This window comes from Culex pipiens, chromosome 1, assembly GCF_016801865.2.
Source record: "Culex pipiens pallens isolate TS chromosome 1, TS_CPP_V2, whole genome shotgun sequence".
Lineage (NCBI taxonomy): Eukaryota > Metazoa > Arthropoda > Insecta > Diptera > Culicidae > Culex > Culex pipiens.
In genome coordinates this window covers 115,977,255-116,003,390 of record NC_068937.1, presented here as the reverse complement: position 1 = coordinate 116,003,390, position 26,136 = coordinate 115,977,255, and the positions used below count along the sequence as shown (strand labels likewise).

Sequence of the window (26,136 nt, the reverse complement as noted above, 5' to 3'; positions counted from 1 at the left end):
CCCCCTCCAAAACCTGGGAGGGCCAACCAACTCTAATTTACTCGTCACCCCGCGTCGCTAATTAACATATTACACATTTTCGACCCAGCGCGCCCGAAATCGATCGAAAATTTATGGGAAAATTATGCACAAATTCGGGACTGGAAACCAGCCCGAAAACACTGGAATTAGCGCGTGAACGAGATCGCGCCCCGGTGCTGATTTATGAGCGGTTTACGCGGGCCTATTAGTACGACCGCGGAGGGTCGCCTCGTTTGTTGGCCGCGCCCGGTGGCCTTGGGTATTGCGGTCAAGGGTTTCGGCAGTCCGGAAGAGGCTAGAACATCACAGATTATTGAGTTGTATAATGTTAGCTGACAGCTTTCGTAGAATGTTGAGAGAAAAATGCCTTGGGGAAATATGCCTAACACCATCTAAATAAGCGGACGTGTCTGAATGTTGCTGGATAATCTAAAGCGTTTCTTGAAATTTACTAAAACCAAGTACACCTACCAGTAGAGCAACTTTTTGTGAACATTCCTGAGTAATTGCACTTTTACTAAAAGTTTTTCGTATTCCTTCTACAAGCATTTTACAAAAATATTTCCCAAGTGTATTCTGGTCTGACGAGAATGCACTGGAGCCCACAAAATTTCTATTGTCGGCTGAGCTTTTTTTTCTCTCAGCACTCTTTTGTGATTTATCAAGATAACCGGTGGAGAAAATTTACTGTATACTACCTCAAGAGCTTTTGCCTCTCTATTGAATGTGGCATCTTTTTAGAAAAGAAATTATTCAGAGGAGAAATATGAGTTATTATCAAATTTACAATAATAAATCGAGTATTTTCAGCAGAATACGAGAATTTAATTGCACAACAGTTCATTTAATGCATTAAAATTTAATCGTAGTTGAAACGTGACAGTAGATCAGTCTACGAAAAGGCTCAACTCGACTTGTGCATCCGTCGCAATTATTTCCTCCAAGTAGTCACGTGATTTCTTCACCTTGCTCACTCAGTAGCTAATCACAAAAACAAAACAAAACGGAGCTCAAGACGACGGACAGACTGCTCCGTATCGCTCCAGATCACGGACGTCGTCGTCGTACAAGAAGACGGATGCTGGTCTACCACAACCAGCCAGCAGGGAGGCAACCCGCGGCCAATCAAGTCATTACTGACCGAGCTGCGCGATTTGATAATGATAAATCATCTCAATGAAATTGAATTTCCTCGTGCCGTGCTGCGGCAAGCCGCACCTCCGTCCAGCTGTCACCCGCTGCTGCTGTACCCGCGCGTGTGTAATTATGCGGTTTATTTACTACCGGTAATGACGGAGGCTTCCCGCCGCCCCTTTACCAACCGTCATGTTGGATCAGACCCGTTTAAGCGTGTCGCGACGTGCTTCACCCAGTAGGCTACGACGGCGGCTGTGCGCGCTCACTTTCGCTTGTGTTCTCATCGCACTCTGATCAGATCAATCTGTCAATGCCAACTGCGTTCGCGAACTGAAAGTGTAAGGAGACCTACATAACCTCAACCTCAACGAAAAAAAAAACTTCAAAGGAGTAACAAAAGAGAAGATCGCTCTCGAGGCGATAATTGAAAGGAAGTTTGGCCGAGTACGCAGAGTGGCCGTAATGATGTCAGCTGCTGCAGCAGCAACGATCGGACCACGACGGAACACTCACTTTTAATCAACCTCGGTCGGGGATTGCAAGAAGCGGTACGGCGACGATCAATGTCAAATTAGAGTTGACCTTTCACGAACTTTTGGAGCGAGCGAGCACACAACTCGCCTCGCAGACGACCAATGAACACACATTTCTTCGAGCCGGTATTTGCGCCTTCAATTTCCGAGGAGCACTGTGATTGAGTTGTGCAGCTGGACGAACCTTAAATTGCAGGCTTTTGGTGGGTCCCGCGAGCGGTTGGGACCTTAGCCCACTTTGACAGCTACGAAGAGCGAGTACACCCCTGCGGCGGAGAAGCTGTCAGTCGAAGGGATGCTCCATGGCGTAATAGGCGTAGTTGAATTATGAAATACGTTTCTCTGGCAACACTGGTGAGCAGAGCCCCTGGCGAAGCCATCGTTGACTGTCGAAACGTCGTTTTCACCTAAATTCACCAAAACATTTCAGCTCTGAACTTTCCGTGCGATGACTCACCAGGTCTTGCCTCACAGATGCGCTGAATTTATGCAACGAGCCACTTCAGAGTTCTAGTACCTCCGCTTTTTATCTTCGCGAGAAGTGAACGTCGTTCAGCAACGTGTTCTTAGACACACAACCGCGAAGAGAGCGCTCGCTCGCACCAGGAGGTCGCAGATTAATGGAGTTCTCGCTCACCCGCTGCCGAGCAGACCCGGGGTCGTTACCGACTTCGGTAGAAGAAGGAGGTAACGAAGTAATTGCGGTCTCGTCAATACAACCGCAGAACAACGAACGTGCCGAAGAAATAGGTTAGGTTTGAGAGGAAATTGTTTGATTGCATGGGGGTCAAACAGCTATTTTGGAATTTTCTAATTTTTGCAAGCTGATGTAGAAGAACCTGCGGTGTGTGCGATGAGGTAGCAGAATTCCGCGTCCTATCTCCTACAAGATTAGGCGTTATTTCGACACGCGCGTGTTCCACTGATGACCTATTTGGGTTGATGGGCGGTTGTTTAACCGTATCCCCCTACCAAATAGATGAGCCTTTAGCCTGCGGGAGTCCCGTTACATGCGGGGGGTGTTCCAGCGGACAAACAAACAAGCCCAATCTTGTAATTACCAAGTCATTACTCCATAACAACTGCGCGTCCGCGAAGAGTCCCGGCGATGCCGTAGCAATCCTCGACCTGTAGGCAAGGTGATTAATTATGCATTCAAATCCATTACTACAACGGAGAACTCGTGTGAGAGTTGTTCGACGGACACCTCCTCGAACTCGCGTAGATCGATATCGCTCCTCGTGTGTTCCGACGCCGAGAGGAAGAGAGTTCAACCTTTTCACGCGCCGCCGCTCCATCTCGTCAATGTAATCAATCAAGCTTTTTTCCTCGGCGAAATCTGACTGCGGATCATGGGAGAGCAGTCCTGCCGCTGTGATCACCGCAAAGTCCGGGCAGACATCTGGTAGACATTGACGAGCCTACTGCAACATGTTGCCTGGATTGCTGATTGGTTGATCTTGGCAAAGGTCAATCTGTAGAAAAAGGAGTGGTCCAGCGGCGGTGTCCGTTCTAATTAATGTCACCCCCGTCGAGGACACTGGCAGTGATTCAAGAACAGTTGGAGTCGGAACTTTTCGTCGATAAATTCTCAGAAGTCGATTAATTTTCAACAAATCACAGTCCTGCTTCAGAATGGCCAAATTTTGGTTAAAGAAACCTTAGGCTAAACAAAACAAAAATGATACTGGCAGCCGTATTGTTACATTTACATTTTTGTGGATTTTTGACGAAGAACTTCGTCTTAGGGCTCTATACAGGGTAGCAATCCAAAATTTCGCGAAGCGAAATGAAACCGAAAAATGAAACACCTTCCCCAAGCAGAGGGGAAAATCACAGAAGCAGCGCGGCCGACGGTTTTGATATAAATATAAACGCCACCCCCTCCACAGCATTAGTTTAGTCGGTGGTCTACCACCGAAGCGAGAGGAGCTCAGCTCTTCTCGCGAGCGCCAGCCTTCTCTCTTTCCTACAAAACCACGGGAAATTTGAAGGCTCAGCTCCTCTCGCAAGCGCCACTAGGTGGCGTCTTCAGGAACTAGCCTTCCCGCTTCCCTACAAAACCATGGGAAATCGGAAGGCTGGCTTCAGTCGGTGGTCTACCACCGAAGCGAGAGGAGCTCAGCTCCTCTCGCAAGCGCTTGGCAGTAGTGGCCACCACCTGGAGGCCCCAGGAATGTTCCGATAAGGGGACATTTGCGGAACCATAAGTGTGGGGGCAATATTGGTATCAAACTTTAGGGATTTTGATACTGGACATGAAATTTGACATTTTGGCAGTAATGGCCGCAACCTAGAGTGGCCGGAGGCCCCGGGGATGTTCCGATAAGGGGACATTTGCGGAACCATAAGTGTGGGGGCAATATTGGTATCAAACTTCAGGGATTTTGATACTGGACATGAAATTTGACATTTTGGCAGTAATGGCCGCAACCTAGAGTGGCCGGAGGCCCCGGGGATGTTCCGATAAGGGGACATTTGCCGAACCATAAGTGTGGGGGCAATATTGGTATCAAACTTCAGGGATTTTGATACTGGACATGAAATTTGACATTTTGGCAGTAATGGCCGCAACCTAGAGTGGCCGGAGGCCCCGGGGATGTTCCGATAAGGGGACATTTGCCGAACCATAAGAGTTGGGGCAATATGGGTATCAAAATTAAGGGATTTTGATACTGGACATGAAATATGACATTTTGGCAGTAGTGGCCACCACCTGGAGTGGCCGGAGGCCCCGGGGGTGTTCCGATAGGGGGACATTTGCGGAACCATAAGAGTTGGGGGAATATGGGTATCAAACTTTAGGGATTTTGATACTGGACATGAAATTTGACATTTTGGCAGTAATGGCCGCAACCTAGAGTGGCCGGAGGCCCCGGGGATGTTCCGATAAGGGGACATTTGCGGAACCATAAGAGTTGGGGCAATATAGGTATCAAACAAAAGAGATTTTGATACTGGATATGAAATTTGACATTTTGGTAGTAGTGGCCACCACCTGGAGTGGCCGGAGGCCCCGGGGATGTTCCGATAAGGGGACATTTGCGGAACCATAAGAGTTGGGGAAATATGGGTATCAAACTTAAGGGATTTTGATACTGGACATGAAATTTGACATTTTGGCAGTAGTGGCCACCACCTGGAGTGGCCGGAGGCCCCGGGAATGTTCCGATAAGGGGACATTTGGGGAACCATAAGAGTTGGGGCAATATGGGTATCAAACTTTAGGGTTTTTGATACTGGACATGAAATTTGACATTTCGGCAGTAGTGGCCACCACCTGGAGTGGCCGGAGGCCCCGGGGGTGTTCCGATAGGGGGAAATTTGCAGATCCATAAAAGTTGGGGGAATATGGGTATCAAACTTTAGGGATTTTGATACGTGACATGAAATTTGACATTTTGGCAGCAGTGGCCATAACCTGGAGTGGCCGGAGGCCCCTGGGATGTTCCGATAAGGGGACATTTGCGGAACCATAAGAGTTGGGGCAATATGGGTATCAAACTTAAGGGTTTTTGATACTGGACATGAAATTTGACATTTTGGCAGTAGTGGCCACCACCTGGAGTGGCCGTAGGCCCCGGGGATGTTCCGATAAGGGGACATTTGCGGAACCATAAAAGTTGGGGCAATATAAGTATCAAACTTCAGGGTTTTTGATACTGGACATGAAATATGACATTTTGGCAGTAGTGGCCACCACCTGGAGTGGCCGTAGGCCCCGGGGATGTTCCGATAAGGGGACATTTGCGGAACCATAAGAGTTGGGGGAATATGGGTATCAAACTTCAGGGTTTTTGATACTGGACATGAAATTTGTAGTGGCCGCAATCCGGAGTGACCCTCGGGGGTGTTCCGATGAGGGGACATTTGCGGAACCATAAGAGTTGGGGCAATATGGGTATCAAACTTCAGGGTTTTTGATACTGGACATGAAATTTGACATTTCGGCAGTAGTGGCCACAATCCGGAATGACCGGATCCCTCGGGCGTGTTCCGATGGGGGGACATTTGTGGAACCATACGAGTTGCGGCAATATAAGTATCAAACTTCAGGGTTTTTGATACTGGACATGAAATTTGAAATTGGCGGAACCATAAGAGTTGGGGCAATAAAGGTATCAAAATGTAGCTGCTCCTCTGTGATGTTGCTGCACGGTTACGCAAAACGGAAATGAAATTAAATCCAGCCTCGGAATAGAGTTATCTACGTGCGTATGTATTGCGTGTACGTACACGAAAAAGATTGAGGTTAAATTTTGTACAGTCCAGCAAAACAAATGGCGTGCTAGTGTGCGTGAGAGCTGGCTTAGATAACTCTATCAGAATCACCTCGAAATTTACGAGCGATTACATATGTGTGTGTGTGAATGTAAGCGCGTGCAGTCCAAAAATCTCAGCCTGCTGCGCCCCACTTCAGCTCATAATTTTTGGATCGTCGTCGAGGCCACATCAGCTGCAGCAGAAGAGGGCGCAGAAGGCGAAAATTTCCCTAGGCAGCCCAACGGACAAACAACGAAGAACAACCGCTGCACCGCAGGAGAAGCAAACCACAGGCCAAGGTTCCGAAGGAGAGAGGAAACCGGCCAAGCCCGCGGCCCGTCCGCTGGTTGACGAAACGAATCTGGCCGCCATCACCCCGAAGGATCGGAACTTCGGAACGAATCGCCACTGCAGACCATCGGGAAAGAAGAAGAGCAGCTCCTCCACCATCGCAAGTGTAACGGACAAGAAGCAAAAGCCCCGCCGCAAGTAGCACTTAGGAACGTGGTGCTGATGCAGGTTGACCCAGACCAAAGCCATGGACATCTTCCTCAACGTTGACCGGAGAAGCGGCTCGAATGAAGCACTACACTTCGCGGAAGATTTGATAAACAAACGGCCCTTTTCAGGGCCACCAAATATCTCACGAAAGAGTTGTTCCTTCAAAATTTCCCTCTAAGAATGTTCCCTAAAAATTTAAAAAAAGATCGAATAAATATCATTTCACCACAGAGTTAGCATGAAACCACTGTTTCTGTGTGGTAGAATGTCATACGCGCTTGTGTGTGTGTGTGTGTGTGTGTGTGTGTGAGCACGGAGAGGGAAAAATCGCCTGCTGCAAAAATGCACAAGTCAGAATAACTTTTTCGAAAATTTGGAGCCGTCGCCGATTGCTGGCAACAGCCTTCAAAAAACACTGGCTCAGAAAAAGCCCCATCGAAACGACGTTGACCGCTTCAACTTTATCCTCAGCTCAAGCATCTCCGCCGTCAGGTATTCCCGGTTTGGTTGACTCGTCCGACCGGGAACTGCGGCCCTGCTCGAGACTACCGTGTCTGTTTCTCGCCTTCACCTTTCCTCATTTGCTGACGCGTCGTCCCTTCCTCGTTGAAAGTCGAGAGTGAAATGATTGCGAAAATGACAAATCGACCTATATTTATAGATTTTTGTTTTGGCATATCGCGGAACGATCAAATCTTGGTGGCGAATGCAGTAGGAAGGCAGAGAGAATGCAGTAGGAACGGCAAAATGAGGAAAAAATCTTGCGTGCTTGTGAAAAGAGGGGAAGTAATAGCGAAGTAGAAGTATAAAAATGCGTTCTACCCTTTCCACTCCACTTAGTTGCCACCGAGATGCTGAACAAGTCGGGTCGGCTGTCGGCTCATAATATCTGAGCCGCAGACGGGTGAAGCAGCAGCAGCAGGGAGAGAGAGAGCCCCAAATTCTCTCTACCGGAGAAGGATTTCTTCTGAAAAATTACCTTTATTTTCTAGAGAGAGAGAGAGAGAGAGAATCGGAGAGCAGCACCGAAGAGGGCAAATTGTGTGCGAATGCCGTAGAATGACACACCATACATACACACTCCCGTTTCATGGTACACGCTGATTGGGTTCGATGCGTCGAGTTTCCCTTCCACGGATGTTCGATTGATGTATCTAAATTCGTCACCTGAAAAGGCCATCAAAGACTGCGACCAACTACAGATACACCCGGGGAAGAGCAAAACCGCCAGCGGAGGCAACTTTTAGGCAGTGGAGTAAAATCGTTTAACCTAGTAGACTGTGTGAAAATTGTTGTAGCCCTGTTGTATGGGTTAGTACAACGAATCTACTACGAGCTCGTGTAATTAGTCACGGCCCCGGGATGCACAGCCGGGTCAGCCAGGAAGCTTCCCCCAATTCGTTCAAAGATTTTGTTTACGCCAGTGGTGGCCAAAACCTGGAGTGGCCGGTGCCCTCAAAGAAGGTTCCCCCGGGGCCTGGGGGGACATTTACAGAACCATACGAGTTTTGGCAATATGGGTATCAAAATTTATGGTTTTTGATACTGAACATGAAAATGGCCATTTCGCGACAGTGGTGGCCAAAACCTGGAGTGGCCGGTGCCCTCAAAGAAGGTTCCCCCGGGGCCCGGAGGGCCTTTTACAGAACCATACGAGTTTTGGCAATATGGGTATGAAAATTTATGGTTTTTGATACTGAACATGAAAATGGCCATTTCGACAGTGGTGGCCAAAACCTGGAGTGGCCGGTGATCTCAAAGCAGGTTCCCCCGGGGTCTGGGGGGACATTTACAGAACCATATGAGTTGTGGCAATATGGGTATCAAAATTCATGGTTTTTGATACTGAACATAAAAATGGCCATTTCGGCAGTGGTGGCTAAAACCTGGAGTGGCCGGTGCCCTCAAAGAAGGTTCCCCCGGGGCCCGGAGGGCCTTTTACAGAACCATATGAGTTTTGGCAATATGGGTATCAAAATTCATGGTTTTTGATACTGAACATGATAATGGCCATTTCGGCAGTGGTGGCTAAAACCTGGAGTGGCCGGTGCCCTCAAAGAAGGTTCCCCCGGGGCCCGGAGGGCCTTTTAAAGAACCATACGAGTTTTGGCAATATGGGTATCAAAATTCATGGTTTTTGATACTGAACATGAAAATGGCCATTTCGGCAGTAGTGGCCACAACCTGTACTGGCTGGTGCCCTCGAAGCAGGTTCTCCCGGGGCCCGGGGGACATTTAAAGAACCATACGAGTTGTGGCAATATGGGTATCAAAATTCATGGTTTTTGATACTGAACTAAAATTGACATTTCGACAGTAGTGGCCACAACCTGGAGTGGCCGGTGCCCTCAAAGCAGGTTCCTCTTGGGCCCAGGGTAACATTAACCGAAACATACGGGTTGTTGCAATATGGGTATCAAAATTTATTGTTTTGATATTGAACCTGCAAATGGCCATTTCGACAGTAGTGGCCACAACCTGGAGTTGCCGGTGCCCTCATGGAAAGTTCACCTTGGGGGAACATTTAGGACAATTTTGCCGACAAATCTATGAAACAAAATACAATAATCTTATCCCAGATTTCACTAGCAATCCAAAAACTCATTCAAAATGTTTGGTCCTATGTCTTTCGGTTATGTCTCTGACATACCATCTTGAACTTTTTGGCAATATGAGTAATAAATCGCTGGGGGTAATAAATCGATAATTGCGAAATTATTGAAATTGAGAATAACTCTTTCGTAATCAATTTGAGCCCTAAAAAGGGCTTTTTAATGCTTGCTGTTGAAATTTACTTGGCTATCGCCGATGGCTGGCAAGAGCCTTGCCAAAACATTTCCACATCGCGAACAACATTGAACCCTTCCAGGTTCGGTCTGCCCCTTCGCCGCGATGCTTCTCCGCCTTCAGCTATCTTTGTTGCCGCTGTGTCGTCCCTTCCTCGTAGACTGTCGAGAATGATTTGAGTACGCAAATGAAATAGATTTTCGTTTTGGGATTTCGTGGAACGAAGAAATCTAGGTGGCGAATGCCGTAGGAAGGCAGAGAGGACGCCGTAGAAACGTCAAAACGAGAAAAAAGTCTTGTAATGTGTGGGAATAAATCGTTTAATGTGATTCAAATTTGTTGTGACGCAAAGAAAATCTTTAACACATGGTTCAGACTGGCTCTCTGTAATGAATTGGAGTCCTGATAATGGCTTTTTATTATTTCAAAATATTTCTAAAAAATTGTTCAATCCCAAAAGTTTAATTGATGAAATGATTTCAAATCAACTGGCACGCAAATCTTGACATTACGATTAGCTGTGAAGCGTTTCAAAACTTTAGACGTTATCCAACGTAAAAATACCATAAGATCTTAGAGCAGAAATACCATAAGATCTTAAAGCAGAAATACCATAAGATCTTAAAGCAGAAATAAATAGATCTTAAGAAATAACCGTTTCTTGATTGATTTTGTGGCCAAGAAACGCAAATAATAAAACTATAAAAAAAAATCATTAACTTTTGTGTCCGAAGTTCTTCGTCATGATGGTTATGCCTGTATCATTACCACTGCACCTTTTTTTGAAACGTTTCATTGGTAAGTTTTCTCATGCCATGAAGGTGGAAAGATTGACGGGGATTGATACTTCTTCGCCAAATGTCAACCTAACATGTGCCATTAAATTTGTGCGATGAAGTCTTTAAAAAAAACACAAAAATAATTGTTATGGTACAACCAGTGTTGCCAAACTAGCGAAATGAAGATCTACTCGGTACATATTCCAATGGTTGAGCTCAGTGAAAAACAACTCTGCTTTTTTCACGAGTTGTAGCGCTTGATAGTCCAGTAGCCAGAAGTAGTAAATAGTAAACAAATAACATCCATCAAGTGGAGTGCGCGCCTGTACCGCTGTCACAACACCAAGCAACGTGCTATGGTACAATATTGTTTCATCACATCGAGTCACCGTGCAGAACTAATCTGACGTTTATCTATTTGTTTCGCTTTGTTTACAGATCGCCGCGTACATGTTGCAACCGCAAACGTCAACGATCCTGTGAGAGTGAGAGTGAAGGGGACGTGCTCGGGCGTGGTTGAAACGTCAGGTGAGTGATTTAAGGGAAGGCCTTTTTTATGGCAATGTCGCCATAATGGCGGTGTTGATTGATTTTCTCACCGTAGAAGGTGCCAATAGCAGTGAATTGATGATTCCGACTTTCTGATTCGTTAACCTGATTCGACCTCTCGGGGAAAGCAGCTTCTAATTTTTGTGCTATAAACTCCAACTAGCGGGAACCACACTTCACAGTTTACGATTGTTTTACCTCCAGCGACTTGTGTTGTCACCTTTGTCGTGGTAGGCACAGCTGCCAAGTCAACAGCTGACTCATTATGCCACCGCCGCTGGCGCCTCTATGATCCGCTTAAGCCGTTACTTAGACTAACGAAATCAACTGACCATACGGTTTCGTGGGTTCGCACACGTGTTTCGCTTGCTGCCATCGATCGCGGTTCAAGGCCAACCACCATTGTAGTTCACCATGGCACATACTTTGCACATGATTGCAGAATGACGACAACCTTTTAGCGGGGCTCTGCGCTGCAGGAAGTTATCCAGAACTGTCAAAATCTGGATCGTCGCCATTATGGCGACGAATGGCGATCGCAATCTACACTTGAGAGGGTGATCCAAGCAGTCGTTGTCCAAGTCGAATGCGTTCCATAAATCCTATAATTAAGTTTTGGGGTTGCCTGAAAAAAAGTCGAGCTGTGAGACCATTATGAGTCTCAGGAGGCGGCGGCGACGATGATGATGGTGGCGACTGCGTTGGAGATTTAGTTCACTGCAGCATGCCTCGGGGCGATCCCTCTGAATTGCCGAGCCGATGCAAATGTTTTCGATTTTGTTGTGCTGCTAATGCGGATCTGGGCAAGATCCGAATAAGGGGGGAGTGGTCATTTCAAGACATGAAAATTAAAACTCGCAATCCAAAGTTCGTGAGTTCAATTTCCGAGTTTGAAGAACTCTGAAGACAAAACTAATTATTTGTTGTGCATTCGAGTGCCATGTGAAAGGGGTGTCAATCATAAAGTGGAACCATTCATTTGACAATAGTCAGTGTCAAAAAAAATCGGGATTTAGGTGTAATCAAACTGGTCAACCTCCCCTATGACCCCAGCATGAATGAATATCCCCGACGATGCGAATGGTTCGCGCGGATTTCGCCCGTCACTCGTCCCCGCCAGAGCCTGCTTTGTTGTTATTTTTACTACATTAACAGTAAACAACATACATTCATGAGAGGCTCGTTTCCCCTGTCTGTGTGTGTGTGAATGTACGTGCGCAAGGGATCAGCAGACCGCGCGAACGTTGTGGTGTCGTCCACCATCACTTCCAAAACAACAACAAAGCAAAATATAGCTGCCAGGCAATAAAATAAATTACGTCTGGGCATTTCTGCCTGCTCGGCCACTTCTCTCTCAGGAGGACCCCACCAACTTCGGTCGTCATGGTAGCGCAGCGCACAGCCTCCTGAGACCTCTCGCGGTTGATTCGTTAGAGACCGTGAGAACTCTGCCCGGGCTGGTTGGATGGTCAGCCGGTGAACCTTCAGCGGACCCTTCCCTCCGGCACACAGGACCCCTGCGCGTCTCGTCCATAGGGGGGAGATGGAAGAACTGTAACGGTCGAGAACAAGGCTGTATATCATAGGTACTCGCGATCTTGCTTTGCATTAGTGTGAGTGCATGACTCCGTGCCACTAAAACCAAAACAATAACAAACGAACAATGGACCGTGCCAGGAAAACCAAAACATAAACAATGTCAGTGTCAGTGGAGTGAGAGAGTCAGAGATAACGATTTTGACAACCGCACTACTACACACTCAATCGCGAGTACCTTAGGTAGAAAGCCATGGGTCGAGAACCCACGGTTGGTTGCGTAATGTGCGCGACTGATTCGTCACACTAGCCGTGGTTTACTATAGATGAGGGTCTCTCCCTCTGAGGCAGTGATTACAATATTCACGCTCATTTTGGAGAGTAAACTCAGTAAATAAATACACAAACACGAAATTTGTTGAACACATTTTTAATGCACTGATTCGACATTGGGAGTTCCACAATGGACATGCGATTCAATACCGAGGTGATTTACACCCCGCAAGAACATGGCGGTTCCCTGGTTGCCCCAACCAATGCCAAAGGTACTGGTGATCAGCCAATATTCGGTACCGTTTTCCACTCCCCATCCGATGATCTTGACGGATTGTCTACCCAGGTTTGGTCCGCTACGCGAGTTGTACACCTGATTCTGATTCAAGTTCACAAAGTCTAAGTACAGGTCAAAGCTAGCTTCAACTGGACCGTTCAGGATGATTTCAGACTGGATAGCGGTCACGTTAGGCGCTACCGTTACCACCTCCAAACCCTTTCTTCTGTCACCGACAATCGATCCCGCGTACCCTGGAGCACACAACAGCGGACAGTTGAACCCCAAACAAAGCGGGCTCAGCGAGAACGGCATGCAGCTGTCCGACACCAGTCCGGTCGTAGCCCAGTAGTTCCACACCTTCAACGGATCCCCTCCAGCGCACTTGAACAGCTGGGAAAACGGACAATCCGTGCAGCAAGCGAGCGCATCGTACGCACTGTAAGTCCGGGTGCTTCTTCCGTTGGAACGGATGCAGGCTCGATCGGTTATGACGGCGGCCGGGATCTGGAAGGCGCTACTATTGCAACAGCCCTGGTTTGGGATCAGAGCGATCGAGGGACAGTTCGGCCAGCGCGTCCGAGCGTCGAACGAGGTTGGGATTAGTTGGGCACTGGCGGATGCAACGATCCAGAACAGTAATATAAGTATTAATTTCATTGTGACTCATGAGAGACTAAGAGTGCTGGATCAACGGGGGTGGTTTTATAACCAGGAACAACTGGTCATATCAGCATTACTTATGGGAGGAATGTCACGTTCGGTTGCGTGTGGGAGTAATTTTGTAAAACAAATATGTGGTTATTGAGGCAAAGCAAGATATTTATTCACGTTCACTGAAACAATCATTTTTAAAAACCCTTCAGGTACTCCACCATGCACGTTGCTCTCACCACGTAAGAACTTTCCGAAGCCTCCTTTACCCCCCTTTTTTCCAAAGCTACTGCTGATGAGCCAGTAATCAGTACCACCCTGAGTACCCCACCCAACGATTTTGACATGGTAAACTCCAAGAAGTGGTCCCTCGACGTGACGATAGATTCCATTGCCTTCGAATGTCGCAAAGTCAAAGTACATTTGAAAAGTGGCCTCAACCGGACCTATTGTCATTTCCTGTACGTCTGAGTGCAGTGTATAGGACATCAAGCCCTTGCGTTTATCGCTCTTTATGACCGAGGTTGGAATCAGAGCGTAGCTGCCATAACAGCATTCCGTGATCGAGAGCACGTGCAATGCCCGGACAGTGGGGCCACTTGGTGCGTGCGTCAAATGAAGAACTTGAACTAGCGCATCGACTCGGACAGGTCTGGTGTCTACAGTCGCTAGAGTATGCATAGGTCAGGCCAACCAATGATCTTAAGGTTATGTACGAATACATGGAAAACACTCATCGTTTTGTTATGTCAATCGTAGATCAATACTTCCAAACATCAGCCGAATCTCCACCGAATCAATTTTCCTTCCAGAAGTTCCAGCAATGTTCACAGCACAGCAGTGGTTCCAAGCCATCTTAGAGCTGTTGGTCGCTATGCAGGTATGATCTGTCATCACAGCCGCCGGTATCAGCGAATAGCTGGAATCGCAACATCCCTGAACCGGAATGGTTCCTATGCTGTCGTTACGGTCGAGGCCAAAAGCAAGCCAGACAACACCAGAGTTAGCAGAATCATCACCGCACAAAGACTGCCGGTGAATGAATGTCGATTTCAAGATTTTATACTTTCATTCGATCGAGACCTGCTGTCTATGATAGGACAATGCGCGATCATCAGTTGCAATCCCTGAGAGTTCCGTTGAAGTGAATGACCGTACGTCGTTGGTCAAGCCAGGAAAACAAGCGAAATCCTTATCGCGTTTTGAACTGTATTTCTTATCAGGACTGCGATCGCCGAAAAGAGTATAAAATCTTACGACCACCAATCGATCGCCAGCAGTCTTCGCGTGGAGATGAATCCGATAACTGTTGTTCTGTCCGGTCTGCTGTTGGCTTCGGCCGTGGCCGCCGGGTCTAACAACGCCGCGCGTCGTCGCAATCCCTACTCATCGGGTTCCGATTCCTCAGAGGAGTACAACCGTTACTCGGGATCTATGTACCGTCCGCAGCAGCAGCAGCAACAACAGGGAAAGTACGCAAACCAAGCTGTCTATGGTAACTTCCCGGCGACGTTCGATGCCCGTGACTACTGGGCTCAGTGTCCCAGCGTGGGACGCGTTCCGAATCAGGGATGTTGTGATTCCAGCTATGCGTTGGTGCCGACAGCTGTGATGACCGATCGTACCTGCATTGCGACCAACAGCTCCAACATGGTGTTCAGTGCGTTCGATGTGATCAGCTGTTGTGCGGATTGTGCCATCTATCAGAAGGACAAGTGCCGCGGTGGGGATCCTGTTGCGGTTTGGAAGTACTGGAATAAGGTTGGCATCGTGAACGAGGACTGTCTGCCGTATTCGTTCGCCAACACTTGCATCGGACAGGACTGTCCGATTCGTTGCGTTCCTGGTGCTTCCGGTACCGTCGCTTTCAACAAGAAGAAGGGACTGGAATACTACACAGTGATGCCTAACGTACAGCAAATCCAGAATGAAATTTTCAAAAATGGACCTGTTGAAGCAAGCATCGATATGTTCTTGGACTTTGCGACCTTCAGTGGCGAAGGGGTGTACATCCACCGAAATGGGCCGTACCTGAACAAGCACTCCGTCAAGATCATTGGCTGGGGAACTTATAACGAGACCCCGTACTGGCTGATCGTGAACACCTTTGGCCATGGCTGGGGTGATGAAGGAATCGCCAAGATTCTGCGTGGCCAAAACCATTTGAACATTGAGACCAGTGTACGCGCTGCTATGCCCAACTACTAATACGACCCACCTGCGACGGGAGTTTGTTTGAGTAGAAATAAAAAAAAGTGAAGCAGTAATAAAAAGCAATTGTTTTACTCAAATTCAGCGTTGAAAGAATTCTTTACGAAAGAAGAGATAAATAAATTTAAAGGATACAGAGTCTCTCTTTTCTCTTGCTATGACCTTGAGTCGAGCTTGAGCAAACGTCGAGTTTACGTCTCGGCTTCGGCCCTATTACAATGTTTTGCTTGAAATGTACGCAATGCTATCAATAACAAACGTTTTGTAAAGCTAATCACTCCATACATTGTCTTGAAAGTTTATTAAATTTGGTTGCCGGAGTCCCGAGTGACAGTCAAAAATATAAACAGTAGGAGGGCATGCAAGTGTGACAAAACGGCCTCTGAGTTAATTTCCCATATAAATGTTGCCGGAATGACTTTGAAAAAAATTTATATCTGATAGGAAATAAAAACATTGGGCATGAAGAGTGTCAACATAGCATAGAGTATTTTTTCGGTTTTTATAGAATATCTCGATTGTTAAACCATCGCGATGCAGAAAAAAATAAAACGGAAAAAAAAAGTAATTTGGTATTCTTAGAATTATCAAAGAGATATCCAAGCTCATTAGAAGCTGTCTCATTATCTAGGGTTTCTAAACAAAATAATAAAATCAGTATTACATGGCTTCTTGTTTATTCAACTTGCATCACATCGCAAGTACTTTGCCTTAGTAGTTGGGCTTAGCAGCGCGTACATTGGCCTCGAGGTTCAAGTGGTTCTGGCCGCGCAGGAATTTTGCGACTCCCTCATTTGCCCAGCCACGGCCAAAGGTGTTGATAATCAGCCAGTACGGGGTACCTTTCTCAGTTCCCCAGCCGATAATCTTGACGGAGTGTTTGTTCAGATACGGTCCACTACGGTGCATGTACACTCCGTCGCCATTGAAGGTCGCAAAGTCCAAGTACATGTCAAAGCTAGCTTCAACAGGACCGTTACGGACAATTTCCGACTGAATCTGCAGCACGTTAGCCATCACCGTATAGTACTCCAGACCCTTCTTCTTGTTGCCAGCAACGGTACCGGAAGCACCAGGAACGCAACGAATCGGACAGTCCTGTCCAATGCAAGTGTTGGCGAACGAATACGGCAGACAGTCCTCGTTCACGATGCCAACCTTATTCCAGTACTTCCAAACCGCAACAGGATCTCCTCCGCGGCACTTGTCCTTCTGGTAAATGGCACAATCCGCACAACAGCTGATCACATCGAACGCACTGAACACCATGTTCGAACTGTTGGTCGCAATGCAGGTACGATCGGTCATCACAGCTGTCGGAATCAACGCATAGCTGGAATCGCAACATCCCTGATTCGGAACGTGTCCCACGCTTGGGCACTGAGCCCAGTAGTCGCGGGCATCGAACGTCATCGGGACGAATCCATAAGCAGCTTGGACGTTCTTTCCCTGCCTGGATCTCGAGGAGTACCGATCGTACTCCTCCGACGAACTTGATCCCGTCTTTGGATTACGTTGACGCAGAGTGTTGGTTGAACCTGCGGTCACAGCCGAGGCCAACAGCAGGCCGGACAAAACAACGATTAACGGATTCATCTCTACCCAATAACTGTTGGCGATCGTGAAGATCGTATCATTTTATACTCTCTGTGGTGATCGATTCCCTGATAAGAAGGTACACGATCAACATTTTCTCTCCGCGATAAGGGTTTACTTTGCAATTGGTGATCCCGATCGGTCCTGTTTCCCCCCAATTCGTATTCTTTCAATTTGTATGACGTGCAAAACTGTTCCGCCGAGTTTTCGTTCCTACTTTGAATCCCGGTTTAACCTTGTATAAGGCTAGACTCTTATATATTCAACGAGGATTTTTTAGGGATACCTCAAACGTGCAAGCAGGTCTTATCAGACATAATAAACAGAAAATAAATATTTTTGTTTTCACTTTTAATAGTTTTTCTGACCTGATTGATTGCTTCGATTGATAACGAAGATCATTGACACCGAACCGAGATTGTTTTACAAAGCAATACGAAATTGCCTCAGTCTTTGACTAACCATGAAGCTGCTCGCCACTTGTTTGGTACTGGTGATCCTTCAGATCAACAGAACCTCAGCCGATCTACGCCAGAACAAGCTTCCAAAAGCAACAGATTCTTCGGAGGTTTCTCCCACAGCGGAAGCCCTGCGAGGATCGTACAGTTCCAGCCCGTTATTCCCGGCGTCTTTCGACGCTCGCGATCATTGGCCGCAGTGTCGCTCGATCGGACACGTCCAGGACGAGGGATGCTGTCACAGTGGATACGCGATCGCACCGACGTCCGCCATGACCGATCGTTCGTGCATTGCTTCGAATGGTACTCGGAATGCGACCTTTAGTGCGTACCATGCGCTGAGTTGCTGCACGAACTGTGCGAGCCCTGAGGCGCTACCGTGTTCCGGGGGTAATCCGTTGAAGATTTGGGAGTTTTGGGTGGTCGATGGGATTGCACGTGGAGATTGCTTGCCTTATACGCTCGAGAGCAGCTGCAATGTCCAGGGTTGTTCGGAGAAATGTCAGCCTGGAATGAGCGTGACCGTTGCCGATACGATTGTGAAGGGGGGTCGCGTTTACAAGGTGTCGTCGAACGTCGCTGACATTCAGAAGGAAATCCTTGAGCACGGACCGGTACAAACAACGATTCAAATGTTTGATGACTTGGTGGCATTCGTCGGATCGAACGTTTATAAGCACTCTACTGGGGAGCTGCTGGGTCAACAACACATCAAGTTGATTGGTTGGGGTCATGACGACGACTTGGACCAGGACTATTGGATCGCGATCAATAGCTTCGGCGATAAGTGGGGTGATAATGGTTCGTTCAAGATCGCCAGTGGTAGCGATCATTTGGGTGTTGAGACCAGTGTCATAGCAGGATTGCCGAAGTTTTGAATAAAATTGATAATTTCCACACCCAAACTTTTTTTACTTCTTGGTTTAATTGTAAGTAGTTTCAGAGCTGATGATCACACCCTTTCTGTTCTCTCCCCCTGCAGATCAAATGCCATGGAATCGTTGAGTAGCGGCGCGGCTCCGTCGTCTCTCATCATAGCCACCACCCCTTCAACGACGCCTCAGTTGGCCAGTTACAAACAGTCGATCCGCCCAAAGGGTCACTACCGATCGTCTTCCCTCGAGAACAACCCCTTTGCCGGGGGGAAATCTACGCTCAGTCTCGTGCAGACCAACTTCACCGGAACGCTCAAATCCCGTCGCGAGCAGAAGCGGATATCGGACTTCCTGAGCAAGCAGAGCCTGTCTGCGGCCAGCTCGCAAAATGGCGCCCGTGATCATCATCATCAGTCGGCGACGACGACAAGCGCCGCCACCGAGAGCAGCATCCGGAAGGCACACTTTGAGAACATCCGCGAGATCTTCGAGAAGAACAACAGCAAGAACAGCAGTAAGGTAGCGTCGGCGGCTGCGAATACGAGCACCAAGATCACTGCCAGTTGCTTCGCAACCCCGGTGAACGGGTACGATGGACCGACGCCGACGGCGATGACGGCTTCGCTGTCCGTTGACGACAAACCGCCCAAGATTCAATCCTGCAGTGGAATACTGGGCAAGGTGAGATACTTTATATCAAAATGAGTTGTAACTTAATCTTGATCATGAGCGTTTTTGTTTTTGTTTTTTTTATCCAGGGCAAGCAGGTGATCCGTCCGATCGCTTTCAAACCAGTTCCTTACAAATGTAACACACCAAATTATGCCGCCACCGGCACCGGAAGTACCAGCAGTTCTACTACTCCCAACAATGGCGGCCGTCTGACCGATCTTGGCGATCGCTACGGATCTACGCCGTCGCTGGGACCTCCGATGAGCATTCAGTACAAGTTCGGCAGTACGACCGACCTTCACCACCACCACCATCACCACACCCCGCTTCACAGCTTGGGAGCGGTCGGAAGTGGCGCTGGAACGCCTGGAGGAAGTGCGACACCGAACGGGTCCTTTCCCCACCACGGGTACGGATCACTGTTTAGGAAAACCGCCAGCTCGATTCCGTTCAAAACTTACGACAGTCTGGAGTCGATTCTGAAGCTGCCGGACAGCATGATCGCGTCCTATCCAAATCCCAGCACCAGGTAAATGTTGTATAACTGTGGTTGATATTTCGGACACGATCACTAACGCTCAATTGTCTACATTTCAGCAGCCAATCGGCAAGCCTGTACGCACCCCACGATCACCTGCTGGACATGGCCCCGTCGCCATCCGACTCGGGCATCTCCGAGCTGGAGGCGGCCCTGCGCGATCGCGACTCCGAACTGGCATACCTCCGGCAAACCATGGAGCACAATGAGCAAGTAATATTCAAAGTTCATCAGGTTGGTAACGCCTTATGAGCGGCTGAGACTAACTTGTCTATTCCTTCGTTTTTTTCCAAAACAAAAACTATCGGCATGTACCCCGGCTAGTGATCCCTTTCTTTAAACGAGTGCGTGTGTGTTTGGCTTTTCCTTACTTTTCATCTGTCGGCCTCTCATTGACTCTTACCATATCTATCACACTCTGTTTCTTCAATATCTATGAGTTACTATCCCTCAAAATCATTCCCGCATACTACCACATACTGTTTCTACTCCCAACCCAAATCCGAACCAAAAAAACCACAGGACAAGGAAAAGCACTGGGAGCAGGAGCTGAACCGGCTCAAGGCGATCCACGAGAGTCGACTGCGGGCTGGCGCCCAAAAGGTCCACAAGCTGGAGCAACTGCTGATGATGCAGACCTTCCAGCTGCGGCAGGACAAAAAGCGCCTTCAGGAGGACATCCTCCACAGCAAGGAGCAGCTCGAGGCCCAGAACAGCGAACTGCGCCACCTGAAGCTCGCCGAGAAGGACTGCGCCGAGGAGATCCAGATGCTGCGCCGGGTGGTGAGCGATCTGAAGGAACGACTCGAGGAGAGCGAGTGGAGCCTGTGCCAGCGGAATGGTGAGGTGGCGCTCATGAAGACCCAGCTCAAGGAGGCGCAGGTGAGTGGGAGTGGTGGTGCGATGTTAAAACAGAGTTTTTTTTTAATTTTCAAATTAATTTTGTAGACGGACGTGATTTCGAAGGATCAGGAAATACTGCAGCTTAAAACGGATCTCAAGCTGCAAAATATTGACGAAATAAGCATGAAAAAGTCTGAGGTGAGTGCAATTTTAAGTCACATTCACTTTCTTATACACTCAAACCCCGATGGTTTGACACCAACTGTTGTCAAACGAACGGGGTCACTTTTTAGTTTGACACCCCTTTTACACGGAGTTCACACACACTACCAAACATTTGTTTTGATAGTGTTCGTGAGCGCCGTGTAAAAAGTGACAGTTCGTCACTTTTTAGTTTGACTTTGACCAACCAACGGGGTACAAACTCAAAAAGTGTCAAACGAAAAAGTGACCAACCACCGGGGGTTGAGTGTAACATAAAATTTATATTTCATCACCGCGCTTTCGGCCGCCATCTCGGATTTAAAAATTCTAAAATCACTTAAGCGTAGCTAAGTGGTCAAACATGAGCTCAAAAATTAAAAATAAGTCAAGAAAAACATTTTTTCTTGTGATTTGACTACTCGAAATATTTCTTTTTATGAATATTTCACAACAAATAAATCGTAAGGATCGATAAATTATTACACCATAAAAAAATTTAAAAAGTTAACATTTGCACGATTTTTGCCCCACAAACTTCTAGGAGTCATTAGAGGGATTCCCGTAGTCAGATCAAGATTTAACATGGATTTTAGTTTTCAGTGATAGTACCGCGGGGGTAGTTGACTTAGAACCACCCTTCTGTTCATCAGGGATGGAATAATCGCCAAGAATCTTTTTCGCCTTTAAACTTTCTTCACAGGCGAAAAAGAGAGGAGGCGAAACACGCAAAATAAATCACTCCCGAGCTTTTCAATGAAAATCTATCATTCGAAGATCTTTCGTGAAACTCATCGTTAGAACTACTTTGGAGCCTAACGTTTCCAAAGGGCACAACGCTTTTGTAAACAAGAGTGTATCCCTTTCACTCCAATGACAGTTTACATTAGGTGTGAGAGGAATACACTATTGTTTACAAATGTGTTGTGCCCTTTTGTAATGGAAAGCACAATTTAGTTATGCGACCTGCTTTTAACAACTAAATACGCTCACATTTGTACGTGGTTTGACAAAGTCAAAGTGACGAACTGTCACTTTTTACACGGGGCTTACGCACGCTATCAAACAAACGTTTGGTAGTTTGTGTGAGCTCCGTGTAAAAGGGGTGTCTAACTAAAAAGTGACCCCGTTCATTTGGTGTCATACCATCGGGGTTTGAGTGTATAAGATTTTGCAGGACACCAAGATACAGAAAAAAATACCTCATGCTTCTTTCCTTTCAGATCAAAAAGGAGCTCGACTTCGACCTGGAGATCTCCCAGCTGAACCGCATCATCATCTTCAAGGACCAGATCATCGTGGTGATGAACAACGAAATTCAAAAGTTACGCAAGGAACTGTCCGACATTTCGATCATGCGAGGCTACGAGGGCGTCCCAGCGGGCCGATACTCCCGGTACAAGAAGAAGCTGGACTATGTGACGCAAAAGTTCGAAGAGTCCACCATGATCGATGGAAACAACAACAGTAAAACTGCGAAAAGTGTTTCTGAGGGTGTCGAAGGGGATGCCTTAAAGAGTAAAAAAGGTGGTGAGGGTGAGTTGAGCAGCAGCGAAATCATTCGCAACTATTTCAACAACAAGCTGGAACTGAACAAAAAGCTCTTCCTCAACACCCAAATCTGCAACTATTCGGACGAGGACAAGTCCAGCTTCATCGAGACGTACAACGCCAAAAAGCTTCCGGACATTACGCTCGATCTGAGCACGATCGGAAAGACGACGACAACGACGACGCCAACTTCCGGCGAAGAGGTCAAAGACTCGTCGCTGAACGATAGCTACAAGGAGAGTTCGTCCGACGACGACTACAAGTCCATGACGCCCACGCGGGAGCAGGAAGAAGGAGATGAGGACGGAGCACCCGTGAAAAACTGTGATAAAGACCCTCCACAGGACAAGGATCGGACGGTCGGGCGGCTTCGGCAGGAACTGCAGGAGGCGCGGACCGGATTCGAGCAAGAACGGCAAAAGTGGGCCGAAGAGAAGGAGAAGGTGCTGGTGTACCAGCGGCAGCTGCAGCAAAACTACGTCGAGATGTGCAAGCGCACGGCCGCCCTCGAGGAGAGGCTCAAAAAGTTCGAAAAAGTCTAACATGACCGGATTTGATAGGTTTCAGCAACGTGAGAGTTGCGCTGTAAGGTTAAGCATGAATCTTGCCTCTTCATTTTTTTGATACAGATAAATTTATTCGCCGAGTTTATAAGTGTTATTTCAGTGCGTTTAGACCGAATTATATTTTATAGACTAAGCTATTGCAACTTTGTATGGAATAAACGTTACAAACTTTAAAAATCGCCAAACTATTGTCATTTTAGTTTACTAATTCATATCCGAAAGCATTTTAGTTGTAGGTTATAACTGAAAAATATATGTTCAAAAGTCTTCTCAATTTAAATATCATTCAAATCGAAGTGATCTGAAATGTTTCCACGTGGTTTTGGGATATTTCCTAAAACGTTGGACGAAAAACGAAAACGAAAATTCAAAATCACAGCAACCTAGTTTCCAGCAGTTAGATTTTTCTTCACTTAAAAATTTCCTCTTTTGGCAGTTCGTCTCGTTCGTGAGCTAAAATTTATCTATTTTAAATTAAATTATTTATTCCAAGTATGGCCACTAACACTGGAGTCAGATTCGTACGGGAATTCCTCCGTGACAGCCCGTCTCGAGCGGTAGGTGAAAATGTTATCAATTGTGGCCTTTTCATGTCAAAATTCTTTAACTCAGGCTTACGCGGTGGTTCAACGCAGCTTCCAGCAAAAACCCCGGCGGATCCCGTCGAACAAGTTCCGCCCGCAAACGGCTCCCATTTGTCCGTCCAACCTTTCCCGGGCCGTCAACGCGCACAAACTTCTCGATGATGGATCATCCGGACCACGCCGTCGGCCAACGACCAGCGGGCGACCGCTGAAGCCAACGCGAGTCCCCTCAAAACCGCTCCACCGCCCTGAGGATGCCCGCCGCAAGGCACCCTCCGTGCCCACCAGCTCGACAACCAGCTTGCGCAAACGGCCCCAGCAACGGCAAGTCAACAACAAGCCCCACCAGCAAAGCGGCAAACCCCCAATAAAACCCTGCAAGATATGTCACGAAGCCCGTCCCGCCCCATCCAACCGATGGCCAAATCTGCTGGCGAACATTTCCCAGCCCAAAAACGAGTTCCACGCCCTCATCAGCAAAATCGAAAACATCCGAGCGGAACTACGCGCCCAGTCCGGTGGCCACCTCCGAGACTCGCTGCAGCTAATCAACGAAATAAGGCAGCGTATGGATTTGCCCGCAAGCTTCCTGGACCGGCTGGAACCGGGCCAAACGCAACGGCTGACGTCCCGAACGGAGCTCCGCAACCGGAAGTCCAGCAAATCGTTGCACTTTGAGGGAGGGCGGATCGCGGGGAAGGATTACGCGACCGCGTTAAGGAAGGACACGAAAAAGGCGGTTGGCAGTGTGACCAAGTTTAAGCTTAGTTGTGTGGGAAAACCGAGCCGGAAACAGATTGACGATGGTCCTCTGAGGAAACTGATGGTGCCATTGCTAGGGCGCAAAGAATTTTTGGAGAGGCGGGCTATTTTTTAAGTGCTAAGTAAATTATTAAATTATGAAATAAAAAAACTTGTTTGATATTAACTTTATGTTTGGTTTGTTTGTTTTTCTTTTTTTTTATTATTCCCAGAAACATCTCATAACAGCACAGAGTAGGGTTTCGATCTATTCGAACTCATACTCAATCCAATTCAACGAATCTCACCTGCTATAAAACTTTGCGCAGTAGGCCTGGCTGCTTGAATGCACTAAAACTAATGATATTGGAAAGGTGACTTACCGCACACAAAAAAATATTACGGTAATGACAAAAGTAACTTACTTTTGAATTAAAAAGTTGTTAAAATTTGCTACATTAAAAGTTTTTTTTTTGTTTTGAAAATGAAAACTTTTACTGCTACAGTTTTTGAAAATCTCATTGCTCACTGATTTCAAAGTTTTTACTTTTAATTCAACTGTAAAATATCTTTCATATTGACGTTCTCGTGTAACCGTGTACGCCTAAGTCGCAAATGAAAATAAACACTTTGGTGGGTCCGGTGGTGCTGGTGAGTCTAGGACGCAAAGCAAAGCCGACCGCGGCAGCAGCCAGGACTCGGACGCGGAAACCTTCGTGAGCCAAACAGCAGCAGCGGAACGCCTTCGACGTATTGTACGGAATTGTTTAGAATCATACTGATCGTGGTAGAGAAGCCTTCTATCGGATGGGGAAGTAAAACGATGGTCCATTTGCGTAAAAGAGATTTTGGTGACTCACCACACACAATCTTCGGACGCCTAGAAATGAGCAGAAACTTGCAACAGAGACCACAAAAGACCCGGGGGTCGTTAAAGTGGATTACTTTGCTTTTTTTGGTAGAGAAGTGTTCAAAGTACCTCAAAAAGAACTTTTCAAAAAAATTGGAAAAGTTCAAAAAGTCATTATTTTAAACTTCTCAAAGTGTCAAGATTTTTTCAATGAACACGATTTTGAATCGGAAAACGGAATACATTTACGAATTCTTTGGAAAATTTTTCACTAGGAGAAGGTTAAATAAGTTTGTGAATAATAAATAATATGTATTTTTGAAAAACAATTTAAAAAATCTCCAAATTTAAAGTCAATTTTAGTTGAACAAATTTCTTGTAAAATATAGAAACTTGTGATTCGTGCTTCGAATTCAGTAGGGGAGAGTGGGGAGACTTGATCCCCTTTTTTGTATCGCACATAACTCTGTCAATTTCTCACAAAACTATGAACTTTTTGCATGAATTGAAAGCTTACACATAGTATGATTGCCTGATAAGGATATTTCATCAGATAAACTCTTCGAATCATGCCAAGCGTTTTAAAAAAATATTTTAAACCGGCATTTTCAAAATGTTGGGGGTAATTTGATCCCCCTTTCAACATTTTGAAGAAATCTTAAGCAAAATGTTTCTTATTCATCCAAACTTTTAATTTTCTATAAGTAGCAATTTTACATTAAACCTGTACGTTTGTATTCAAAATATAACAAGTTTAGCATGCAAAATATTCAAAAACATAAAATTTTCTTTTTAAGACCAAAATTGAGCATGTTTGCAAAAGCTGGTAATTTTTGTTTACAAAACTTTTGAAATATGGTTCAAACTGCAGTAAGTTATGTACAACTATACTAAAGGAAACTATGTACGAAAACCCAGCTCAAGCTCAGCTGATTCCAGTGACTGTAAAAATGCAGGGATCAAGTCTTCCTAAACGCAATTTTTTAAACAATTGATTGTAAAAATAGTATGACGATAAATTTAATGTAAAATGCGTAAGGGTTTTGGAGTTGATATGTTTATCAAACAATTCATGTATAAAAACAAATTTTTTTGAATAACTTTTGAATATTTTCTATACTTATCAAAACAAAGAAAAAA

The 26,136-nt window shown here is 46.5% G+C and overlaps 6 protein-coding genes across 10 annotated transcripts in view; 4 read left to right on the top strand and 2 right to left on the bottom strand.

Moving 5' to 3' along the window:
* The window catches only part of LOC120416132 (leucine zipper putative tumor suppressor 2 homolog), a 56,702-nt gene extending 33,702 nt beyond the window's left edge, over positions 1-23,000 (top strand). For 2 of the 5 annotated variants that reach the window (XM_039577804.2, XM_039577812.2), the window contains exons 3-9: positions 10,460-10,549; positions 18,558-19,131; positions 19,209-19,651; positions 19,720-19,894; positions 20,183-20,542; positions 20,609-20,701; positions 21,928-23,000. In XM_039577804.2, the coding sequence (XP_039433738.1) occupies positions 18,568-19,131; positions 19,209-19,651; positions 19,720-19,894; positions 20,183-20,542; positions 20,609-20,701; positions 21,928-22,797 (2,505 nt within the window). In that variant the 5' untranslated portion in view covers positions 10,460-10,549; positions 18,558-18,567 and the 3' untranslated portion in view covers positions 22,798-23,000. Of the gene's footprint in view, positions 1-10,350; positions 10,381-10,459; positions 10,550-18,557; positions 19,132-19,208; positions 19,652-19,719; positions 19,895-20,182; positions 20,543-20,608; positions 20,702-21,927 lie in introns of those variants that run through there. The other 3 variants (XM_052706201.1, XM_039577820.2, XM_039577827.2) reach the window with 3 other exon arrangements.
* Positions 12,369-13,500, bottom strand: LOC120416183 (cathepsin B-like). The gene has a single exon (XM_039577869.2). The coding sequence runs from the start codon at positions 13,314-13,316 to the stop codon at positions 12,537-12,539; it is 780 nt and encodes a 259-aa protein (XP_039433803.1). The 5' UTR covers positions 13,317-13,500; the 3' UTR covers positions 12,369-12,536.
* On the top strand, positions 14,402-15,577 carry LOC120416156 (cathepsin B-like). The gene has a single exon (XM_039577838.2). It carries the CDS (start codon positions 14,604-14,606, stop codon positions 15,516-15,518), a length of 915 nt encoding a protein of 304 aa, XP_039433772.1. The 5' UTR covers positions 14,402-14,603; the 3' UTR covers positions 15,519-15,577.
* LOC120416165 (cathepsin B-like) lies at positions 16,091-17,408 on the bottom strand. The gene has a single exon (XM_039577850.2). The coding sequence runs from the start codon at positions 17,115-17,117 to the stop codon at positions 16,233-16,235; it is 885 nt and encodes a 294-aa protein (XP_039433784.1). The 5' UTR covers positions 17,118-17,408; the 3' UTR covers positions 16,091-16,232.
* On the top strand, positions 17,456-18,546 carry LOC120416172 (cathepsin B-like). The gene has a single exon (XM_039577860.2). The coding sequence runs from the start codon at positions 17,581-17,583 to the stop codon at positions 18,451-18,453; it is 873 nt and encodes a 290-aa protein (XP_039433794.1). The 5' UTR covers positions 17,456-17,580; the 3' UTR covers positions 18,454-18,546.
* A 218-nt stretch (positions 23,001-23,218) lies between the features above and the next one.
* On the top strand, positions 23,219-24,338 carry LOC120416309 (uncharacterized). The gene is made up of 2 exons (XM_039578034.2): positions 23,219-23,378; positions 23,434-24,338. Exons 1-2 carry the CDS (start codon positions 23,316-23,318, stop codon positions 24,280-24,282), a joined length of 912 nt encoding a protein of 303 aa, XP_039433968.1. The 5' UTR covers positions 23,219-23,315; the 3' UTR covers positions 24,283-24,338.
* Positions 24,339-26,136: the final 1,798 nt, after the last annotated feature.

Excerpts from the sequence above, each read along its gene's own strand:
- LOC120416156 (XM_039577838.2), top strand. The coding sequence starts at position 14,604 with ATGAATCCGATAACTGTTGTTCTGTCCGGTCTGCTGTTGGCTTCGGCC.
- LOC120416172 (XM_039577860.2), top strand. The coding sequence starts at position 17,581 with ATGAAGCTGCTCGCCACTTGTTTGGTACTGGTGATCCTTCAGATCAAC.
- LOC120416183 (XM_039577869.2), bottom strand. The coding sequence starts at position 13,316 with ATGAAATTAATACTTATATTACTGTTCTGGATCGTTGCATCCGCCAGT.
- LOC120416309 (XM_039578034.2), top strand. The coding sequence starts at position 23,316 with ATGGCCACTAACACTGGAGTCAGATTCGTACGGGAATTCCTCCGTGAC. Across the intron at positions 23,379-23,433 it reads GTGACAGCCCGTCTCGAGCG|GCTTACGCGGTGGTTCAACG; the intron begins GTAGGTGAAAAT and ends TCTTTAACTCAG.
- LOC120416165 (XM_039577850.2), bottom strand. The coding sequence starts at position 17,117 with ATGAATCCGTTAATCGTTGTTTTGTCCGGCCTGCTGTTGGCCTCGGCT.